At 38.2% G+C, this 23276-nt stretch overlaps 2 protein-coding genes across 8 annotated transcripts in view; both read left to right on the top strand.

The window, feature by feature from the left end:
* LOC122637149 (probable JmjC domain-containing histone demethylation protein 2C) overlaps positions 1 to 23276 on the top strand; it is a 269736-nt gene that overhangs the window by 221492 nt on the left and 24968 nt on the right. The window lies entirely within an intron of this gene.
* LOC122637172 (putative cyclin-dependent serine/threonine-protein kinase DDB_G0272797/DDB_G0274007) lies at positions 3044 to 7936 on the top strand. Of its 2 annotated transcripts, none has more exons than XR_006329134.1 (2): positions 3044 to 3927; positions 6798 to 7936. XR_006329134.1 is itself a non-coding variant. In XM_043829148.1 (2 exons), exons 1-2 carry the CDS (start codon positions 3381 to 3383, stop codon positions 5091 to 5093), a joined length of 465 nt encoding a protein of 154 aa, XP_043685083.1. In that variant the 5' UTR covers positions 3044 to 3380; the 3' UTR covers positions 5094 to 5690. The 2 variants fall into 2 exon arrangements, 1 of the variants encoding a protein (XP_043685083.1); XM_043829148.1 differs by lacking the exon at positions 6798 to 7936 and adding an exon at positions 5090 to 5690 and having other exon boundaries at positions 3044 to 3841.

Here is a 23276-nt window from a genome sequence, read left to right as displayed (position 1 = left end):
AAGTATCTATCTCTGTCTCTCTCTCTCTCTCTCTCTCTCCATCTTTCTCTCCCTCATTTTTACCGCGTTGAAAGTTACGAGATCTAATCTAGAACTACGCGATTTTATTTGCCATACGTAAATTCTCCCACGTATCTCTCTTTTAACGATTCACGATTCGATCGTTTGATACCTGCTTGAAGGATTGCTCGTGGAAAAAAAAAAGACGCAAACAAAATACAAAAAACAGGTTATTTCCTCGTTACATAAGCGTTCTCCTTAGAAAACGTATATTCCTAAGAATTCAAGATACGTATGTGTATAATTTATATATACACACAAACACACACACACACACACACATATATAGATCAAACAAGACGTACGGAGTATAAGAGACGATGTAAAATATCGTCTTAAGCGGAAAAGATGTGCCAGTTGATCGAGAGGATTAACTTCTCAGACGTATACCGGTATTGGCTTTTCCGTTCGCTTCGTAAAGGGATCAAGGCCAAGAGGCAGAAACCGTAGAGTCGATTCCAATGACTCTGAATGCCGGTGAAACGCGACGGTGCTACGGTACATATTTCCTTCTTCGTTTCGATGAAAAGAAAAGAAAGAAAGAAAGAAAGAAAGAAGTATGAAGAAAGAAAAATAAAGAAAAAAGTATATATAGAAGAAGAGAAAGAGACAGACAAAGAGATAGAGAGAGGAAGGGAGGGAGAAAGAATTAAAAAAAAAAAGTTAAAAAGAAAAAAAAAAGCAGAGCACTTTGGTAGAACGATATCCGTAGAAGCGAGGCAGGCGAGCAAGCAAGCAAGGAGGCAAGCAAGCGGCGGGCACACGCGCGAGCACGTGTGCGTGAATGCACAGGGAATTTTTTTTGTGCCAGCCAGGCAGCAGCCAGCAGCAACCAGCAGCCAAGCCAGCAGCAGCAGCAGCAGCAGCAGCAGCAGCAGCAGCAACGGAGAGTAATCGTGCCTCGAGACTCGACCGCTCGCTCCGTTCGCCTCGGTCATGGGTGGTGGTATGGTAGAGGGGGAGAGCTGCATCGCTGTTCGGGGTCGGAGCGAACGAACGAGAACGAGCGAGCGAGCGAGAATATAGAAAGAGAGTGAGCGAGAGAAAAGTCGGCGGCGCGGCACGGCGCGTATGGAACGGTGGTGGGGAGAGAACCGCGTGGTGGGGAGAAGAACGGGTCGTTTGGGTGTCGGCGGTGGTGTAGAGTATGAGTGGTGGGGGAAGTCTGGCTCGAGCAACGACGCGCCGTCCGTGGTGGGGGGCGAGTTCTCTCGACTGCCGCAGTAGAGTAGCGGCCTTCGACGCGATCTGATCTTGGTTCTCTTCGAGAAAGTGTGCGCGCGCGCACACGTACATACACGTTGTGTTACATATATACATATGTGTGTATGGATATATACGTATGTACTTTAACGTCCTACTCTCCCCTAAATACGGTGCTGCGCCGAGAACTTAACGCACTGCGCAGGCCACTTTTCTTCTCTCTCTCTAACCGTTCTCATCTCGTCTCATCTCGCATAATGCCGGCCCTTTCTCTTTGTATACTTCTTCGTCCCAGCTGAAACGTGAATTTTCTTTCTCGAACGAACGAAGGCAGAGATAGAAAGGAAGAGGGAGATAGGGATAGAGCGAGAGCGAGAGAGAGAGAGAGAGAGAGAGAGAGAGACTGGTGTTTTTACTGGTGTTTTTTTTTGTGAAAAGACAAATTACAATTTTTTGTTTCTCCTTATTTTTTTTTTATCGTCATCGTCACCTCGCGAGCTACGTTCTCAGTGGGATGTTTCCAGCGGATTTACAGTGAATCAGTGAATCAGTTTCGTTTTTTTTTTGTCTTCTCTCTTTGGACTATAATCAGTGAGTGCCGTTGCGCGTAATTCTCCGTAAATTTCCTGCTTTTTCTTACTTCTCGTTGCGAGAGACCTTTTTTTTTTTTTCCTCACTCTTTTTTGTGAGGTCGTTCCGTTAAACGCTCGAGTTCTTCCGACACGTCGCAAGGGATCACCTTCTTATATATACGTACATAAACATACATACAACAAACACAATATACATACATACATACATACATACATACATACATACATACATACATACATACATATATACATAATACTTATGTATCTCTTACTGTGTGTGCCGTAAAAAAAGTATAGAGGAAGAGTGAAGAAGGAAGTGGTGCATCGGTCGTGGCGCGAAAGGAAAAAACGAGAGAAAGAAAGATAGAGAGACAGACAGAGAAAGAGAGAGAGAGAGAGAGACAGAGTAATAGAGTTGGCGAGACATCGAGAGTCAACGAGGAAGAAAGACAGAAGAGTGTACTACTCTTGTGTGTGTGTGTGTGTGTGCGTGCGTGCGTGCGTGTGTATGTGTAGTAGTGAGTGAGACAGAGAGAGAGAGAGAGAAAGAAGCCGGGGAGATCGACCATTGTTCGTCGGTCGATCGACGACTAGCAGGAGTCGCTTCGTGCACGTTCGGCAATCTTCGTGGCTGATCGTCGACGCGTAACTCTCTGCTCTTTTGCCGCACGCCGTGCAGATCTCTCGACGTCGCACGCAGTAGTGCGCGCGACAGGGTTAACCCGACGAGAGAAGTCGGTAGTGCGCTCGTTTCTTCTTCTTCTCTGTCGTTATTATTTCCTTCGGAGTAGTGATAGCGTGATATACATATACACGCATATATATATATATATAGAGAGAGAGAGAGAGAAAGATACATAACATATATTTTTTCTGCGTTTGATCGTTCTCAACTACTGACGTGTCTTTAAAAGTTTTTCTTTTCTTTTTTTTTTGGTGTTCTCTTTGTGTGTTGGTGGTTGGTCGTCCTCCGCGCTCCGTCTTTGTTCAATCTGTGTGTTTTCTCGTCAATGTGTGTGGTATTATCGAGAGAAAAGTTAATATATATATATTATATATATATATATACATAAATCGAGAAAAAATCGTGGCGCGTTTGGAGGAGAAAGAAATTGTCGAGACGTCGCTTTCTAATACTAGTAATAATAATAATAATAATAATAATAATAATAATAATAATAATAATAGTAGTAGTAGTAGTAGTAGTAGCAAAAAAAAAATAATAATACGCAGTGTCGAAGAAGGGAAAATTTTCACGGGCAAACTCGAGACGGTTCGCGAGAAGCCGTCTCGAGAGATGAACCTTCGCGGTAGGGCGAAGAGTAGTATTGTGATTCGTACGATGATTACGAAGAGTGATAAAAAGGTGTTGGTGAATATAACGAATACGAAGACGAAGTCGAAGACGAAGTCACCGAAAATAATTAACGGATTAACGGTAATAATAGTGCCGAGAGCGTGCGGAGATAAGAAGAGAGGAAGAAGGACGACGAAGACGAAGAGGATAGAAAACGTAAAAGCAGCATGCCACCAGTGTTAGGAGGCGCGGCAATGGCGGTCCTTCCGGTAAGCCCGCAGACGGCTACGCAGGGTAACCCGCACCACCACCACCATCACGGTCATCACGTACACCAAGGGCAAACGCAGGTTTTGATCGCGGCCGCCGGCGCAGGCACGCAGGCTCAGCCGCAGCTGCTTTATCAACCTTATAATCTGATGCCGGCGACTGGTTCGCCGTCGCATCAGCCACCCTTTCAGCAACATCATCATCAGTATCAACATCATCAACATCAACAGCAACAACAAGCTCAACAGCAGCAGCAGCAACAACAACAGCAACAGCAACAACATTCGTCGCCTCCACCGACGCAACATCAACAACAACAACAACAACAGCATCAACATCATCCGGGTGCCGCCCAACAACAGACCAGTTTTCTCACGAACGACGTTGGAAACGCCGTAACCACAGCTGCGTTGGCCTTGTAAGTTTCTTCTACAACCAAAACTTATCTTATTCCCGTTTCCGAGATTATTCTTTCAAGGTCTTTCGATATATATATATATATATGTATATATGTATCGAAAAGTTACAAATTCTGTTTTTAAAGCTCCGCGTACGAAACTCGCGTTGACGCGGTTCTTTCTAACCTTGACTCAAGGTCGTTGTTCTTACTCCTAAATACTTGCTCCATTTTTTCCTTCCTTCTTTTCATTTCTCTTTTTTCTTTTCTCTCTCTCTCTATCTCTCTTTTTCTCCTATTCCACTGAAACAACGATCGATTTATGTTCCAAGTATGCGATATATACAAAAAAAATCTAACCAGCGAAAAAGAATTTAAAAGAAACTTTGGAATCAAGGTCGATACTTTTCGAATCGAGTAGAGATATACTCTCGAACGTTTTTTTTTTTTTTTTTTACACATTCTAACGATCGCTGAAATCCTTACGAAAAAAAACCCGTCTTTTTTAAATTTAATTTTAAATCCGGCGACATTATCGAGTAAGATTGAGGCAGGACGATAGTGTATATATATAATTATTATTATTATTATTATTTTTCTCATGAATATCTTCGGATCGTCGAAGACCTTTTGAGGAGAAACTCCTTTTTTTCTTTTTTCTTTTTTTTAAGTATCGACTATATCGGCGATGTTTTCGAACTCGTAAGATTAAGGCTAAAGGATTATATATACATTTATTTATATATATTTATATATATATTCTATGGATATATTCATGGCAAGTTCTAAGCTATACGTTAGCGATCTCGTCGTTCCAACGTAAGCGTACACCTTTTACGCGGTCAGAATGAGTCGGATCGCAACCGAGACTGGATCTTCGCAAAACTGGTTTTCTTCTTGGTAGTTGCGCAACTGGTCTCTCTTTCTTTCTTTCTTTTTCCTTTCTTTCCTTCTTTCTTTCATGAATACGTTAATCGTCTTAAAAAAAAAAAAAGAAAAGAAAAAGAAAAAAGATGTTAGAAACTTCCCTCCCACTTATCTTCATTTCCCGTTCTACCGATCGATATTTTCCATTTAACAAGTGAATCCTTCTTAAAACTCACACGGTCATGCAGGAGGAGATTCAACGCCGTTCGGAAAGAGTATCGTTACCCTTGGTAATAAGCTCGAAGTTACGACAACTATTACCATAAATATGATAATCGTATTCGGAAATCGACCTCCATTTCGACTAAACCGCAACGTAATTTATGATAATTTTGATCGTAGATAAACGACGAGAAGAGATGAGAAGAACGCGTTGTTACATTCTCGGCCGTACCGGGAGATGTCTACCGTAGTACTATATTCTGGCGTACCATAAAATATTACCCTCTTATGTACGGAACAAAAATTTTACGACCGGTGCGACTTCTCGCACTAGTACGTACAATATCGTCTCGTTCCGATCGAAAAGATATCCTTAAGATCGACGAAGAGAGAGAGAGAGAGAGAGAGCAATACTCGTGGACGAAATCGATATCGTACAAACAAAAGTCGCTAATCGATTCGAACGACGAAATAATTTTTGCGAGAGTTTCACTCGAGTGAAACTCGATGGAATTATGTTTGGATATTATACTCGGAAAACGACCTTTTGTTTTTGCACGTTGCGCTTAATAATCCTCGATTACCATTGAATATATCGATTCCAATTCTGGAATTCCTATAATTTCTAATTATGTAAAGGTATACGAATGAAAAAGCTTTGTGAATGAAAAAGAATTTTCTATTCGATATGTGAAAATAATTGTATGAAACAGGTTTAATGATCTGTGACGCACGAATAAAGAAAAAAAACTGATACTCATTGGAGTATATTTAAACGTTTCATTGATGTTAAAAAAAAAAAAAAAATTAGTATCTATAATAAAATATCAATAAATACGATATAAGCGACGCAATCCAGAAGCAATCCTGATTATTTATACTTATAAAAGTATTCCTATGTATTTACAATAATACTTATCGTTAATTACGGATTATATATGAATCAAAACCCGTTCGTGTTAGACGTCGAGTTCCTCTCGAAAAAATAAAATTCGCATTTTTCCTTTTTGACCAGTGATGTAAGGGGTGATGGAGGGGGGGGGATGGTTGACATAGATACCGAATGAAGAAATGTTGCGGAGACTGCTATTAAAAATGATAATCGAAAGAATTTAATTTATCCGGATTCGCGCCTATCACTGAATTTTTGGAATTCCTCGGGAAACAGAAGAGATTCTAAAATGGAGTAAAGGATAAGAGCGAGAAAGAGAAAGAGATAAAGATAGAGATAAGAAATAATAGTGGTATAAACTAAGCGATATAATCGGGGGAGGAGGAGCAGTAGGGATGGAGGGGTGGTAGAGGTAGGGGTCCTGGGAAAATGTAACAATGCGGTTAATCGGGCGCCTGGCTGGCTCTTCGACCTAAAGGCAACAACGAGAGGAGCAGTTGGGGTGTGAGGTGTAAAGGGATGAGGGGTGTTGGGTGCTGGGTACATTTATACGTGGGTCTACCGATGGCGTTGCCGGTGGTTGATGATGGTGTGTGGTAGCGATGTGGTGGTGTTCTCTCGAGCTCCGACCTGGTAGGAGGGGGGAAAGGGTCCGAGGTTTGCTGAAAAAAGTTTTGAGACGCCAAGCATCGTTGCTCTCTCTCTCTCTCTCTCTCTCCCTCTTATGCTTCTCCCTTTTGTTAACTTGGCCTCGAGTAGAAGGAAGAGAGAGAGAGAGAGAGAGAAATCACGAAAGTCCGGCACATTCTATGGAAACACACAAAGGCACTGCTGGTCCCTTTGTTATCCTAGAGGGTTTCTACCTGCTCTTTCTCTTACTCTCTCTTTCTTTCTCTCTTCCTTTACCGGTGTGGCTCGCGAACAATGTAACGTTCCACTGAACAAAATCGTGATGTTGAGAGGAACGAAAGAGGGTGAAAATGAAAGAGGTAAAAGATATATATATATATATATACATATATATATCCGGGTGGAGGCGAGGGGTGAGGAGAAGAGCAAAGGGGCAAGGGCCGTCGTAAAAAAAAAAGATGAAGAAAGAAAAAGGTAACAATTTCTCTCGACGACGAGTTACGAAAGAAGAGCCTCGCTATGGCCTGTGCTGGTATGTACGAGTCGAGGTCGTTCAAGGTCGTTCGATCGAGTTAATCGTTCTTGCACATTCGTGCCGATAGTAAGTAAGAAACTAAGTAAATAACTATCGCTTTGATCGATAATTATAATAGATCGATCGATGAACTCTCCGGTGGGGTTTGTTGGAACGGATATCTCGAATCGTTTATCGAATGTTTCGTCGAAATTGAACGTTTAGCCGACGTTATTTGATAATGCACGATGGATGGCAAGCGCAAGAACCGATCGTTGTTATCATCGTTGTTGCTCGAACGAATAAACGTTTATCGTCCAATATTATCCTAAAGTTTAGAAACACAACTTTGACGTTATATAAATTATTTTATATTTCGACGTCTACGTTGTGATATCGGAGAATATGAACGATGATTGCGAAGGAATAAGGTCGAGATATGTGTTTGTATTTGTTAAAAAAATTCTATCTGATAGATATCGAAGTAACGTAAACTATGATCTAAACGGAACGACCATTTGCCATTTTATTTTGGTAATTTTAGTAACTCGAGAACGTCTTATGTAAGGATCGTCATTTTATACGATTTCTTTTTTATTCCTTTTTAACGAACGTTAAATACCACAGTCTACATTATTTCGTAATTAATTCGTTACAATTTATACGCGCGTAATTTTGGATTGTCGTAAAATTAAGCGTACCTAATTCAACGTAAATCGGAAGAAACGATTCTTCGAGTTATTGGGTCGTCGATGATACTTTTCATCGCAGTACCAGTTGGTAACTGAGCTTAAGATTGAAAGATAGAAAGAAAAAAAGAAAGAAAGAGAGAGAGAGAGAGAGAGAGTTTATATTCGCAAAGCGCCCCTCATAAAGAGCGTTTATTTATGTACGTCGGACTTTCGTTGTCGTCGACGACGTCCGTCGGCAAATGGCGGACGTTAGACTCGAGATTATTCGATCTTTGTCATAGACTCGCGATCTACGTCGGGAGGAAGACGTTTAAAAAAAAGAAGAAGAAGATAAATATAAAAATGAAAAGACAAAAAACAGACTAATAAAATAAAATTAAAAAAAAAAAAAAAAAGAAAAGAAAAAAATTCAATTTTTAAATTCGTCGTTGCCACGTTTCACGAAATTGTACAGATATACTTTTTGTCTGATCGTTCATTTTTTCTTCGAGAGATACACGTACAATTTGTAATATATATATACACACACACATTTTACACAAACCAAAATATGGTGTAGTATATATATACACGACACTATATATATATACACACATTATATAAGTGTGTATAGTATATATATTAAATACGCACTATTTATATATATATATATAATACATATACATTTCCACACATTTTACTATATAATTTGGATGTATAAACATTACAATCTTTACAATACTCTCTCGCACGTCCTCTTGGAATAATTCGCAAGAGAGAGAGAGAGAGAGAGAGAGAGGAGAAAGACGAGACTCGGGGTTAGTCTCGGGCCTTGCAAATGGCTTCGCCGGTATATATCTGCTCGGTCATTGCGGTCGGCTTCTCTTTCTCGATTTATTGCCCTTCTCTCTCTCTCTCTCTCTCTCTCTCTCCCTTCCCTTCTTTCTCCTCTCCTCTCCTCACCTCTCCTCTCCTCTCTGGGAGCAGCGCTGAATCACAACCGCAAATATCCTCCTCCGGTAACTGGCTCTACCGGTTGCCGTCGCTGCGTCGTGTCTCTTCGAGTTCGAAGAAGCAAGAGAGAGAGAAGGAAGTAGAAGTTTGCACGCGAGAAAGAGAGATACAAGAGAAATAAGATGGTAATGTAGTAGTACTAGTAGTAGTAGTAGAAGTAGTAGTAGTAGTAGTCGTTGGTATTGGTAGTGTGGAGAGAAGAGAGTCCACATATTTTACAATCGGCTAGTTGCACGCAACGTGGCCGACTACGACGACGACAACGAAGAGACGACTATCACGACTACGACGACTACGACGACTACAACGACGACGACGGACGGGGCCACGATCTAGGTCAATAGAGAGGTTTCTCTCGCTTTGTCCTCCGTACGTATCTTTCGCTTGCGTAATCTATGAATTCATTAACGCGGCGGATCGCCACCGACGATGGCTGTTACTACCGTTGCGCCCTGCTTGTGAATGTGGATGTAGATGTGGATGTCGCTTGGAATGTTAACCTCAGACGACGACGACGACGACGACGACGATGACGGTTCCTCGTGGAAAATTTTTTTAATTCGTCGTCTTGTCCTTGCTCTATTTTCTTTTTTCTCTTTCTCTCTTTCTCTCTCTTTTTATTTATTTATTATCATTTTTTTTTTCGTTAAATGATTAAAATTCAGAATGGAAAAGTTAAGATATATAGTTGTAAAATGAATATTTATATGTGTATATATTTATTTCAAAGATCAATGATCATAAGGATCAGGAATGATCCTTATATCGATATAATCGTGAAACGGATAAACGAAAATATTTCTGGTACTTCGGCATATATATATATATATATATATATATATATATATATATATATGTTTTTATAATAACGACGACTATGATGATCTTGTTAATATTTTTATCGTTGTTGCTTTTTGCCTTTTTTCTCCGCTGAAATTTCAATAAAAGATGGAAAGATTAGAGAATCGCGAAAAAGATAAACGAAAATATTTGTGATACTTTGGCCCATATATACATATCAATGATGATCCCTTTTAATATTTTTATCGTCGTTGCTCTCTGACTTTTCTCTTTTTTTTCTTCTTCTTTTTTTCAATAAAAGATGAAAAGATCAGAGAATCGCGTAAAAGATGAACGAAAATTCGTAATCCTATTCAAATCATACATCAATGATCCTTTCGATGTTTTTATCGTGCTTTCTCTTCTTTCATTGAATCAACAAAAAAAAAAGATAATAATAATACAGTAATAATAATATGGAAAGATTATAGAAAGTTTATGAAAAACGCAATCTTTTTTTTTTTTGCTTTTTATTCTTTTTTTCATTTGCGATACTTCGATCGTATATGTTATAACAAGCGACGATCCACTTAAACGTTTTTCTTTCTTTTTTTTTTCCCTAGATAATTACGAAATGGAATAAGAGAGAGAGAGAGAGAGAGAGAGAGAGAGAGAGAGAGAATGAAGTCGATGTTTCGCGTACGTTAAAGTCGTACACCAAAATGGCGACTAGCGTACTTTCTCTAACGGCTCTTCGTCTCTCTTTCTCTCTCTCTCTCTCTCTCTCTCTCTTTCTCTCTGTGTCTCTCATGATATTAATCGGCGCGTTACGCGACGTGTGTCTTGTTTCGCCGAGCAGCCAGCAGCAAGCAGCAGCAGCACCACGTGTATGCACGAACGTAATTTGTTCTGGGAGTTACCGCGAGAGGCTAACATGTGAAAGTAATTATCCAGTTCGCGTTGATCGTTTGGAGAATTCACGCGGCATACATGCATATGGATACACGCGTTCGCGCGTATATACGTACGTATACGGATACACGGAGTTACAAATACACCGAAAAGTATTTTACGTACATATACGAACACGTTTTACCACGCTGCATCGGTTTCTCTCTATATAAACCCAGACGAAACCACGACCTAGGAGCAGTCAGCGAACGGATCTTCGTTTCCTCGTCGAGTAATTACAGAGAGAAAGAGAGAGAGAGAACGAGAACGAGAACGTTACTTGATTCTCATATACCATCTGCCCTCTCTTTCTTTTTCTCTTTTTCTCACACATACATACACCATATATATACAATTGCGCGCACATATGTACGTATTAAGAAATATATGGTATCTCTCTACTCTCGAAGCGTCGGCCTCGTGACTCGAGTCCGAAGGTCGAAGGAGTCATCTCTCTGTCTGTCTTTCTCTCTCTCTCTCTCTCTTTCTCTCTTTCTCTCTTTTGCTCTCACATTCCTCACGCGAATCTCTTCTTATCCGTCTGATCGTTCCGCATAAAAATTGATATCTCTCGACTTGTCACTCTTCTCTCTCTCTCTCTCTTTCTCTCTCTATCTATGTCTCTCATTCTTTTATCTTATCGTCGTTATCAAAGGAGGGAGAAAGACAGATGCAGTGGGTCGTCGCGTTATCATAAAAAATTCGTCTCCTCCTCCTCCTCCTCCTCCTCCTCCTCCTCCTCTCTCTTCTCTTTTCTCATATCGGCTATCTTCAAACACATCCGACTAAAATAAAGCAGCCGTCGTTCGTTCGTTCGTTCGTTCGTTCGTTCGTTGGTCGCTAGTGAAAGAAAAAAAAATAAAAATAAAATAAAAGCCGGTTATACGCGTTCTCTCCGACTCGTCGTCGTCGTCGTCGTCGTGGTCTTCGTGGTCGTCGTCGTGTACGGACTCGTCGTATATATAACGAGAAGTCCGGCTTATCGTGATACTCTCTTATAAGCAATGCCATTGAAGAAACGGGTCATAAAACCGCTGTAGGCTGAACGTTCTCAATGTGTGTATACGTCTATATGTATATACGTACGTTGTTACGTACATACATAAAAACGCGTAATATTGCTCACTATGTATCTTCTGCTTCCTCTCCTTCACCTCTTCTTCTTCTTCTTCTTCTTCTTCATTCGTATTACTTTAATTTTATGTATATATGTATGTATATATGTATGTATATATATATGAGTGAGGGAGAGAGGAAAGGATTATAGTCCTTCGTTGATTCGGTCAGTACGAGTAACACGATTTGTATCGTGTAAATATGAAATTGCGTAATCCCTGTAATATCTCTCTCTCTCTCTTTCTCTATTTCTCGTACTCTATTTCTTGCATATCTTTGTACGAGATATGTATATATAGATATATATATATATATATGTATATATGTCTACTTCGTCTCGCTCTTTAAAACGTCCAAAAGTAAATTATGCAAGACTAAGTAGATAGATACATGCATACGTACGTATATATCTGTGTAGATACTTAGTAGTTAATTACGTATATCAAGGGAAACATTGTTCGTATGTATGTATGTACGGCATATACTTAGTTACCTCTCGGAAAAGAAATAACGTCTGTTTGTTTAACGTTGTTGAATGTGAACCGTGAACTTTGACGTGAGATAGATGTATTGTATACAAATTTATACGACTTTCGAAGATGTACTATATATTTATGTTCGTTCGTAGAGAATCGTTACGGATAAACGTAGCTTTTCTTGTCGATCTAAGTAAGTATATCCTACTTTTCTTTCCTTCTCTCTCTCTCTCTCGCTCTCGCGCGCGCGAACACACATATACTTTCTATTGTCTGTCAGACGTTGTAAATTTATCGAGAAACATACTTTGTTTTCGTCACGTCGTTACCGTTCGCGATATTTCACGGAGTAGAAAAAAATGTCTTTCTCTTTTGGATCAAAGTATATACATATAGATGTATGTGTGTGTATACGTTTGAATAGCAACGTTCGAACGTTTATTATATTATATTGTAAAAACTGTTTCTATAGTCGGAGAAAGAAAGAGATAAACGGAAAGAGTAGACAAAGTCTATAATCTATTTCTGTGAGATAAACGAGTGCGAGAAATAAGATGAAATGAAACGAATAAATAAATGAAAGGAAGAAGTAGAAGAATGCATTTTGGCGATAAAGAAAAACGAGAGAAAAAAAATGTACGTAGAGGGTAAAAAAAGAAAGAAAGAAGAAAGAGAAAGAAAAAGAGCAAAAGTAAAAGCAACGTTGTAACGGGATGGACATGGCATAAAAATACATATATGTATATAGCCAGGGGAAAGACCGATAAAAAGTTAATAATGAAATGAAAATAAACCCGAGAGATTTTACTACGGTATGTAATAATTGGTTATAGTCGTAACTCGTTTATAAATGGGCGCTCTCTAAAGCTGGATGTATGTATATAATCTATCTATCTGTGTGTGTATGTACACACGCGCACGCGCACGCTCGCACGGATCGTGCGGAATTCGTGGTGGAAGATGAAAGAGAGAAATCTCACTTGGCTGCGATCCCGAGCTGACGAGAGCGAAATAATTTCGCATTTGGAATATCCCTAACTAATTTGCATGTATGCATGAAAGACGGGGAGAGAGATATATACGTACAGATAAAAAAACAGAGATAGAGATAGAGATAGAAACGAAAAAAAAAAAAAAGAAAGGAACGAAATAAATGTAAATTTATTATTATCGAATTTTGTTGTTATTTATTTCGCAATTTTTCGAATGTCTTTCGATCGATATTTGAAAGCTTCTATCGCTGAATATATAACATCTTTCTCTCTCTCTCTCTCTCTCTCTCTCTCTTTCTCTTTTTCCTTCGTGCTTTGCATTTGTTAGCCGCGTGTCTTTTTCGACCGTCAACGATATTCTTGTCGTCGTTGGCGACGGTGGCCTTACGCAAGTAGTCTTTCATCGTGCGTACAACGAGCGAGAGATAAGTAAAATCCAAAGTCGAACGAACAAATAATCTCTATCTCCGTCTCTTTCTCTCTTTTTCTTACTATCGTATCTTTATGGCTTTTAATATACATAAAATTGAAAAAGCGATTGCGATCGCTCGAGACTGGTTTTCATAAAAAAAAAAAAAAAAAAAAAAAAAAAAACGCATCGTATCTATGTGTCCGATTAATATCGTCGTCGTTTGTTGAAAAAAAAAAAAACAAAGACAAATAAACGTGAAAATAAAAGAAAATGAATTCTTTCTTGCGGAAAGAAACGTACTACTTTATCGAAATGGATTCAACCCATCCGGAGAGAGATATAAAAAGATAGAAGAAACGAAAGTTTCGGATAAACGAGCCAAATTTCTTTTTTGGAGCAAGGTCTTGTTGTTGTTCTCCATCGAAATAGTTCCTAAGGGCAACGAAGAAAGAGAGAAGCGGAGAAAGAGTAAGATCATCGGATTCTATCATCCATCTTTCTCCTTTCTTCGTCTTTGTCGTTCGCGTTTCTTTGCCCATCGCGATTTGGTGAATAATGTGCATCCATTTTCCGATTGGACGGTAGCCAAGTGCGTGTTTACGGAAATCTCGGGGGAAAAGGGAACAAAACGATAAGAACGAAGGCAAAACGAAGAAGAGAAACCAAGAACAAAGATGGAGAATGAGAGAGAATGAGAAAGAGAGAGAGAGAGTCTGCTATTGGAGGATTTTATACTGTGTTACAAACGAGTGAGAAAGAGAGAGACAAAGGAAAATCGACAGAGTTATCTTCCGTAGAACAAACGGCGCGAGTTGTTTATGGATTTACGATACATATATACGTTAAACTCGCGAATAAGAAAAGGAAGGAAGGCTTTTGCGAAAGCGAATATCTCGATGGCTCTTTCGACCTCCGTTAGAGAACGAACGCCTTCCTTCTCTTCTCCTTCTCCTCGATAAAACTCGCGAATTTTATGGAAATTCTACTCCGATTATGCGACGGCGCGTTACGTCGATCTTTCTCGGCCTTTTCGATTTCGAATAATAGAACTTTATTTAAACTTACTGTAGAATAATATAAGTTCTGTTTGAAACTGTGCCACGGAGAAAAAAGAAGCAAGGGGGATATAAAACGAATCGGAATAATAAAATGTTATATACGTGCATACGTAACACCGATCGGATAAGATTATCGATTGTGAAATTTGCGATTCGGGTTCAAATTCCGACGTATCGTCATTTTTTTTTTTTTTTTTCTTCTTTTTTCTTTTATACACACATATATATGTATATAGCAAATTCTTCTTAATCGGCGGAAATAATCTCTGAATTTAAAAGTTTTTGTAATTGGTCGTTATCTTTCCTACATGGATATAGATATATCTAACGAGTACATGCAAGAACAAAAATATATATTTGTTAAGTATATATAAAGATAATAACAATTACAGAAAGTAGATTTGGCCGTATGACGTAATTCTCGCGAGTTCCTTAAATTTTCGATCCGTATCCATTTCGATTCGAATAATACAATTTTACTAATTTAAGTTTAAGAAATTCAAGAATAAATTCTATTTAAAACGTTTACGAGAAAGTTTAGAGACAAAAAGAGAAAGAGAGAGAGAGAGACAAGGAATTATTGAGAAAATAAAATCATTAACGTTGGTACGTTTGCTTACATAAACATAATATAAAATTTCATTGTAAATCAAACGATTTATACACATGGTTTGTACGATTTTCCGTAGCCTTTTGATTGCCCGTAAAAATCTAACAATCTAAATTCGTATACAACTTGCATCCTTGTTTATTCGAGTGATATTTTTAAAAGTGTGCTTGAATCTTTAAACATAAAGAATAATCAAAAACAAAATACGGTAGCCGAAAAAAAAACAAGATTTTTTATCTTTCATAAAATTTGCTATTTCAACTTTTTTTTGTTCTTAAATTTTTTGTTCTTCGATTCTTTTCTTCAATTTTTTTTCCCCGCTTTTCAAGTACAAATTTTATTTGAAGAAGTTGCAAAAAAGTGTTTTAAAAATGGATAATGATAATTACATACGATCGAACAGGACGATTGCCGTTTACATTCGATTATATCCTTAACGATGCTATCGATCTTTTCCAATTTTTTTCTAATTTTCTCAAGTATATCTAATTGTAAGAGGAAATTAGCAAAAAAAGGAGTAAGAAAAAAAATTAATCTTTGAACGATCAAAACTCTCTCTCTCTCGTTTAATTTATAAACTTTTATTAAATTTTGAAAAAGATTTATTAAAAAATTAATCGATATATTATATATTTTCTATAAATACATACAGCGTACGTACGTACCTACGTACGTACATATATGTACACGTACTAACTGTAAACTAACGTAGTAATCGTTTCTTCCAATTTTTCCAAGATTTCAAACTAACGGCTCATTTATCGACAAACTAGAATTCCCACCGTGTTGGGATACACTATTTCCAAGGACTTTTATTCGCGTCAGAAGAGAGAGAAGACTTGGCTTCCCGGAAGCCATGCCCGTTCCACGCGCTTTCGTAAACCGGACCGACTTAGAAACGATTAGGACTATTTTTAAAGGCTGTTAGTTCTCTCTCTCGCTCTTTCTGCTCGTACATACTAACCCGCACGCCATGTTTAACCGGCTAAACTCACGCGCGTTGCCACGAGTTGCTTCCGAACGAGTTCGCTAACCTGCTATTTCTCGTTCTTTGATCTTTATTATTCGGGCCAGACCGAACGATTTCTCGCACGGCAGTGCAAGAAATCGACGTTATTGCCGATCTCTTTCTCTCTCTCTCTCTCTCTCTCTCTTTCTCACACGCACACTTCACTTTTATCCCACGCTATTTGTACCCGTTGTTATCCTCGTTATTATCATAATCGTCTTAACTCGCTTTACCATTGTTTCTTTTTCCTCTTCTTTTTCTTTCCAACGTCGAACGGAAACTTTTCTTAATAGTATCTGGAACAAATGTTTCGAGAACCACACGAGTCTATCTTTTTATTACCTAAGAAAAATTGAATACATAACTTTTATAGAATCTTTTACGCGAGCAATCATCATCTTCGTCATCGTCGTCGTCGTCGTTGTCGTCGTCGTCGTCGTCATCGTTATATTATTCATCCTTTCATCCAAGGAAATATTTGTCTTCGAGTTTTCCGAACGAGAAATTTCTCTGTCGATCTAAGAACGTTCGATATTAATCAGCCGGAACAAACAAGAAGAGAGAAAAATATTCGCTATCGATAAAAAGAAAAAAAGAGAGAGAGAGAGAGAGAGAGAGAGGAACGGAGGGGAACCAACGAGAGAGTCTCAAAGTTAGACGATAGTTCAGAGAGAAACTTTTTTTTCTTCTTCGCTTCACTTTCCTTCCCTCCCTCTCTCGTCTCACCCCCTTCCACTTTTCCTTTGCTTTTTCCTCCCCTCTGCGATCTCCCCCTCTTTCTCTTTCTTTCACTTTTTCCCTCGACGCGGAACGATCACGTTCTCGACCTTTTACTCTCCTCCATTATTCGTTTTCGCGTCCTTTACAGTTTTTCATTCATAGTAGTAGTCGGTTAAATATAACGTGTATATCTATATGGAGAAGGAAACTTTGGTGAAACTACCCTTTCATCGATCAGCCATATCGAGTACTATATCCCTCTCTCTCTCTCTCTCTTTCTCTCTCTCTCTCTCTCTCTCTGTTTCTTTCCGTCTCTCGATATACCTCTGCTCTTTCTCTCTTTCATTCTCTTTCTCTTTCTCTTTCTCTTTCTCACCCTCGCTCGCTTTGGGTCGTTCGACCTTTTATACGTCGGCTTTCACTTTGATTATCGATCGATCGATCGATCGGTCGGTCGGTCGGTCGGTCGGTCGGTCGATCGATCGATCGATCGACGGTTCTTTTACCGCATTCGTTTTTTTTCTCTCTCTCTGTCTCTTTTTTCTTCATCCTCTCCCATCCCCCCTACCCCTCAACACATATGTATGTATACCTGCTCAAAGGAAATATCAAGGGATGAAAATAGAAAAATGAAATCGAGTTTGTACCCCTTTGAACTTTTTTGTACAATTTCTTTTTTCCTCTTCTCCTTTTTTTTTTTTGGTTGTCTTTTTTGTCTTCATTTTTTATACTTTCTATATTATTGTTTTCCTTGTGTATTTTTCTTTCTTCTTTTCTCTCAATTTTCAAAACTTGTTTTAATTGAACGGAATAAAGAAGTAATGACAAAAAGTTTGGGGAAAATCGAGGAGGGAAAAAGAAAATTTGGGATAAAGACGAAGGTAGATTTGCATTGAGGTAAAAAGCTTGGAGAGGGGATAGGAAAAATATAGATGGAAATATAGAGAGATAGGAGGAAGGAGAGGCATGGACAAACTTCGAATTCGAATTTTTCTACTTGAGGGTTTTCCAATTTTTCCTTTCGTTTCTTATTGTTTGAAACAGGAAAGGAAATGTTTTCTAAATATAAAAAGGGACGGAAGTGGAGATCGAGATAAGCGAGAAATTGGGAATTTGAAATCGAAGTTGGACTTTTTGCCAAAACTCGAATATATCTCCCCCGAGAGAAATAGATAAATAAATAAAGAGAAAGAGAGAGAGAGAGAGAGAGAGAGAGAGAGAGAGAGAATGGAGTCATTGACCAAAATAGAGTCATGATAGCAAGACGTTTTTGGCACGTCGATGCTGCATTTCGATTCGCGACGCGATCCAATCTCCTTTTTCGTTCCCTACTCGACGATCGCGGGATCTATTTCCTGAAAAAAAAAAAAATGAAATAAAATAAAAGACAATAAAAGAAAAAATAAATCGTACGGCCATCATAAAAAATTGGTTGAAAAATGGATCAGAAATAATTCGATAAAAAAGTTTTTCTTAATAATTTCCGAGTGAAAGCTATCGTCTTGGATGCAGAAATTTATTATTTTATCATTGTTTGATTTTATATTATTATCTTGTTACTTACACATAGAAATTATTTACGTACGGCGTCGATAGATATTATTATATTTAATAACGAAGCACTTTTCCCTTCTTCTTTTTTGTTTTTCAAGTGCATATAATATCTGACGTTTTGCGTAGCACCATCGATGTTATCGATTTTGGTACAAAACGTTTTCTCGAGTGTGATACTCGTTGTTTCCGTTCAAGGGGTTTAATTACGTTCGAGAGAAGTCGTAGGTACGGGATAATAGAAGAAAAAAAAACGAGAGAGAGAAAGAGAGAGATAGAAAGAAAGCGAGAGAGAGAGAAAAGAAAAACGATTGACCATCGCGTACGTACGTATGCATGCATGCATGCACGTATGTATGGATGGATGGATGCATGCATGCATGCATGCATGTATGTGTGTGTGTGTGTGTGTATATATATATATTATTCTCATTTCCCGTCCTCCCGAGTTTTCTATCGTCTATCGCAAGGTTAGTGACATTTACCGACTCGCTTTTATGCTTTCTACAAACCTCTGACGGACGGTTTTACCGCGTTCGCAGAAACTCGTCTATCGCTGCCATAGCGAAAGTCATAAAAGCGTGACACAGTTCGTTCTTTCTCTCTCTCTCTCTCTCTGCGCGCGCGCGTGTTCTCTTGTATCAAGTTTATTTGTGTCTGGGTTGTGTGTATATAACTTTGAGAGAAAAAGAGAGAGAGAGAGAGAGAGAGAGAGAGAGAGAGAGAGAGTAAGGGAAAAAGAGAGAGAGAGAGAGAGAGAGAGAAGTTTATAAACTATGACGTAGTCGTACAAATAATACTCCCATTCATATTAGATCGATGCACTCTTACATTAGTATATGTTTCGTGTAGTTTACGCGTATACATACTTTCCTTTTCTATTGTACTAAACTCCATTCTCTTTCTCTCTCTATTTCTATTCTTTCATATCTTTTATATTTTGTTTATATATATTTCAATGAAGTAGTCTTCTTTTCTCTCTCTCTCTCTCTCTTTTTTCTTTTTCTTTCTCGATCGTTTCTGCGTTTATAAATGTTGAAGGCCACCGAGATAACGAGTAAATATGTATGACTGTGCAAAGAAGGAGAAGAAGAAGAAGAAGAAGAAGAGAAAGGGAAGGAGGAGGAGGAGGAGGAGGAAAAAGAGGAAGGAAGATATTAGATAACATATAAACTATGAAGAATTTATTATGCGTTTACTCGCGATGACATCAATTGGCAGTAGTATGCGAAGTATCTAATACAAATTCATTCGTCTCCGGTCGTGTGAGTGGTAAATGAGCCACATAGAGCGTAATAAAATACCAGTTTACTCGTAAAACTATTCTCTCTTTCTCTTTCTCTCTATCCGTCTATCTATCTATTTCTATTTATCTGTCTGTCTATCTATTTCTCTTTCTCTCTCTCTCTCTTTCTCTCTCTCTCCTCTAGCCACGTATCGTGCGAGTTTAAATACACCTGGTTGGCGATAATGAAGCAGCAATTAAATTACCATTCGGTTCATCCTCGCGTAGGATCAAGAAAGTTTCCTCGTGTGCATCGATAAATATAAACTTTTAACGTCGGTTATTTCTGCGTCACTCGGTAGACACGTGCCCGTTATATGCACGACGTATCTCTTCTTTTCAGAGTACGGGGAACGTACGTACATATATGTATGTATGTGTGTCTTTCTGTAGTGTAATCGTCATCTACGTGTCTCTCTTTCTCTCTTTGCTATGTATTTGAGTGTTGAATATGTATATACCTAACCTAACCTAAACGGTATACCTATATGGATAATGGATGGGTTCTTGCACACGGAGGAGACAGACTCTCTTACGTTTGTATTTGTACTAGCATGAATCTCGTATTATCGTTTCTCTCTCTCTCTCTCTCTATATGTATCTATCTATCTATCTATCTATCTATCTATCTATCTATTTCTCTCTCTCTCTCTCTATGTGTATCTATCTATTTCTCTCTCTCTCTCTCTCTCTCTCTCTCTCTCTCTGACGCCATCTATCTCCATCTTGGCGGTAAAATTACGTCACGTAGAAATCACGGTAATCATGCGGCGGCGGCGGTGGCGGCGGGTGCAGAAAGCGTAGTAATGCAAGTGCTAATTTGCCGTGCGAGAAACGCGCAAAGCCAGACGAATGCGAACGAAGAAACGGAATGAGAAAGACAGAAGTGAATCAATGTGAGAATCTTGGAGAGAAACTATAGTAGAAGAGGAAGTTTATCGATCGAAACCGACAAAAGTCGTAACCTATAAATATAGAGAGGTATATATATATGTATGCATGTGTGTGTGCGTGTGCGTATTCCGAAAGCAAATTCAATTCCGTTCACGTGATTCCACTTGCTCGATATCGGTCGATGTCCTCTCATCCTTGTTAACCATCGTCTTACGACGTTCTTTAACATCGTACAACTTTTAGGTTATGTTCTTATTTACACGTTCATTTCTTAATTATTTCTTTTTACTTTTCTTTTTGTTTGGAAGTTTTAATTCGACTAGGTAACGGTTTTAATTTGGTAATTCATTTTTTTAAAGATCGATGTGAAAGATTATTTTTATAACGTAACGTTATAAAGTAAGGTTAAAATGTGAAAGGTTAACGTTAAAATAAAAAGTATAAGTTTGTATCGAGTCTTTCTCTCTCTCTCTCTCTCTCTCTCTCTCTTTTTTTTTCTTTTCTTGTTTGGAAGTTTTAACACGTTATTGCCGGGGGAAACGTGAATCAGCGTGTTTTTAATCTTTTAAACGTTGAAGACGGTAGACAGCGATTCACATATTGTGCACGTCAAACCGTTATAGCGTGAAAAATAATCATTAAATTTGTATGATTTTGTGTTGGTAATATAACGGCTTTATAGACTTTCAATTAAATATGGAACGACTATTCGATAATGACACGTGTGTTTACTGTAAACAAAAGAAGTGGCGGAACGCTATACATATATACTTACATATACATATATTTATTTATTTATAAATTCTTGTTAATATCGTACGAGAAAATATTTTCATTATTACCACTTTGATAAAGCTTACTAGTGTCAGCCATTGGATGGATTATATTCGTCACTTTTTAATAAAAGATTTCCTTTAATGAAATATTTCTATTGTTTCGAATAGATCGATGCATATTTGACGTATTTACCAAGAAATATGCACGGTATACCGTCAACAATGTGTTAATTTTTTAATTCAGCTAGATAACAGCTTTAATTATTTTTAGTTGATATTCGAAAGTTAATGATTGATATATCTACTGGATATATATAACATATTTTTGAAATTGTAATTCTTTGATTTAACTAGGTAACAACATTAATTTATTAGTTCGCGTATTTAAAGACGTAGTATAAATCGTATCAAGTGTGACACATTTTTTAGAGAAAACTCGTACCGAATATATACGAGATATTTTTAAAGTTTTCATTTGTTATTTCATATTCACATCGACTTGTAGTCGTAATCGTTCGTTGGATCTTACCATACCCAACTGTCTGTCACTTTCGGGCTATGCCCGGGGACCTTGTCGATGACATGTGATTATCAGACGACGTGGTATATATGTTGTTTACATATTTACGATATGCGGTGCCTGGCCAGAGCTCAATTTTTTCATGCTAGACCATTATATAATTTTTGTTTAAAAAGGAAGCATACTTGACGTACATATATAACTTGAATATACGTACATTCGCACGCACGCACACGTACACACGTACACAAAGTTAAATTATTCCAAAATATCGTCGTTTTTATATATTCCCTCGATATATAATCGTCGGAAACAAGATGGCTCCCGTTCTCTGTGGGTTATAGTTTCGATTCCAAGTTTTTCAAGGAAATAGAAGATATACAAAAGACGAGACTTCTCAACGAGCGAAAGAGTAATGGAGCCTTCGGGGCTTCGACGTTATTATTCGGTAGCATAGCCGCGTTGGGTGTTCGTTCACCCGCAAATGCGTCTGGCAGAATCGGTAGACCGTTTGTGAGAGAGAAAGATGGACAGAGAGAGAGAGAGAGAGAGAGGAAGAGACAGACTGTAAGATAAAGAGAGAAGAGAATGGGAACAAAGACGTGACGAAGAATGAAGAAGGAGCGTGAGACTGACAGGTGTTTGTCTGCCTTTGCTCTACTAGTTGTAAGCGTGAGCCATTTTTAAACCGACTACCCGGTATATATACAGTCGAACCTCTTCTCTGACGCAAGAAAAACATTTTTTTTCCTCTCCCTCTGTCTCTCTCTCTCTCTCTCTCTCTCTCTCTCTCTCTCTCTCTTTTTTGAGATTAAAGATAAAGCGTGTGAAAGACGATTAATTTTTAACGAGAGTTAGATAGTATCCCGTCGTCATTGTGTTAACGCGATTATACCGAAAGATAATATTTATTTTTTTTTATTTATATCTATTTATTTTTTTTTTTACATGTCCCACCGTTAAACTCTACGTAATCCAATTGTTTAGTGTCCAACAAAAAATTATATCTATAGATAATTTGAAAATCGATACAGTGGATATCTTACGAGTACAATAGTGTACTATACTAATTGTAAATATAACTTATATTTAGAGAATATTAACTCTCGCGAAGAAAATAAATATAAGAAAAAATATTATAAAAAAAAAAAAAAAAAATCATGTATACGTACAATGTGAGTTGAAAGTTATACGACGGTTATATAGAGAGTTAAATTAATTTCTCAATCGACCAGTTCTCGAGAACTGAACTAAGCTAATATCGCTGACGACCTTGAAACATTCTCTCTCTCTCTCTCTCTCTCTCTCTCTTTCTCTCAATCTCAGATCGAAAGATTTACGATCTTGAAATACTCGAACAAGCAAGCAAGCAAGCAAGCAAGCAAGCAAGCAAGCAAGCTATCTAGCTAGCTCAGACAAACAACAAACATCGTCGATTAGAGTAAACATAATATCTATTTAACACTATTGGAAATTCGTCGTGTATGTAAACAATT

Source organism: Vespula pensylvanica, chromosome 24 (assembly GCF_014466175.1).
Source record: "Vespula pensylvanica isolate Volc-1 chromosome 24, ASM1446617v1, whole genome shotgun sequence".
NCBI classification, from domain to species: Eukaryota; Metazoa; Arthropoda; class Insecta; order Hymenoptera; family Vespidae; genus Vespula; species Vespula pensylvanica.
This window is presented reverse-complemented; position numbering and strand designations above follow the sequence as displayed.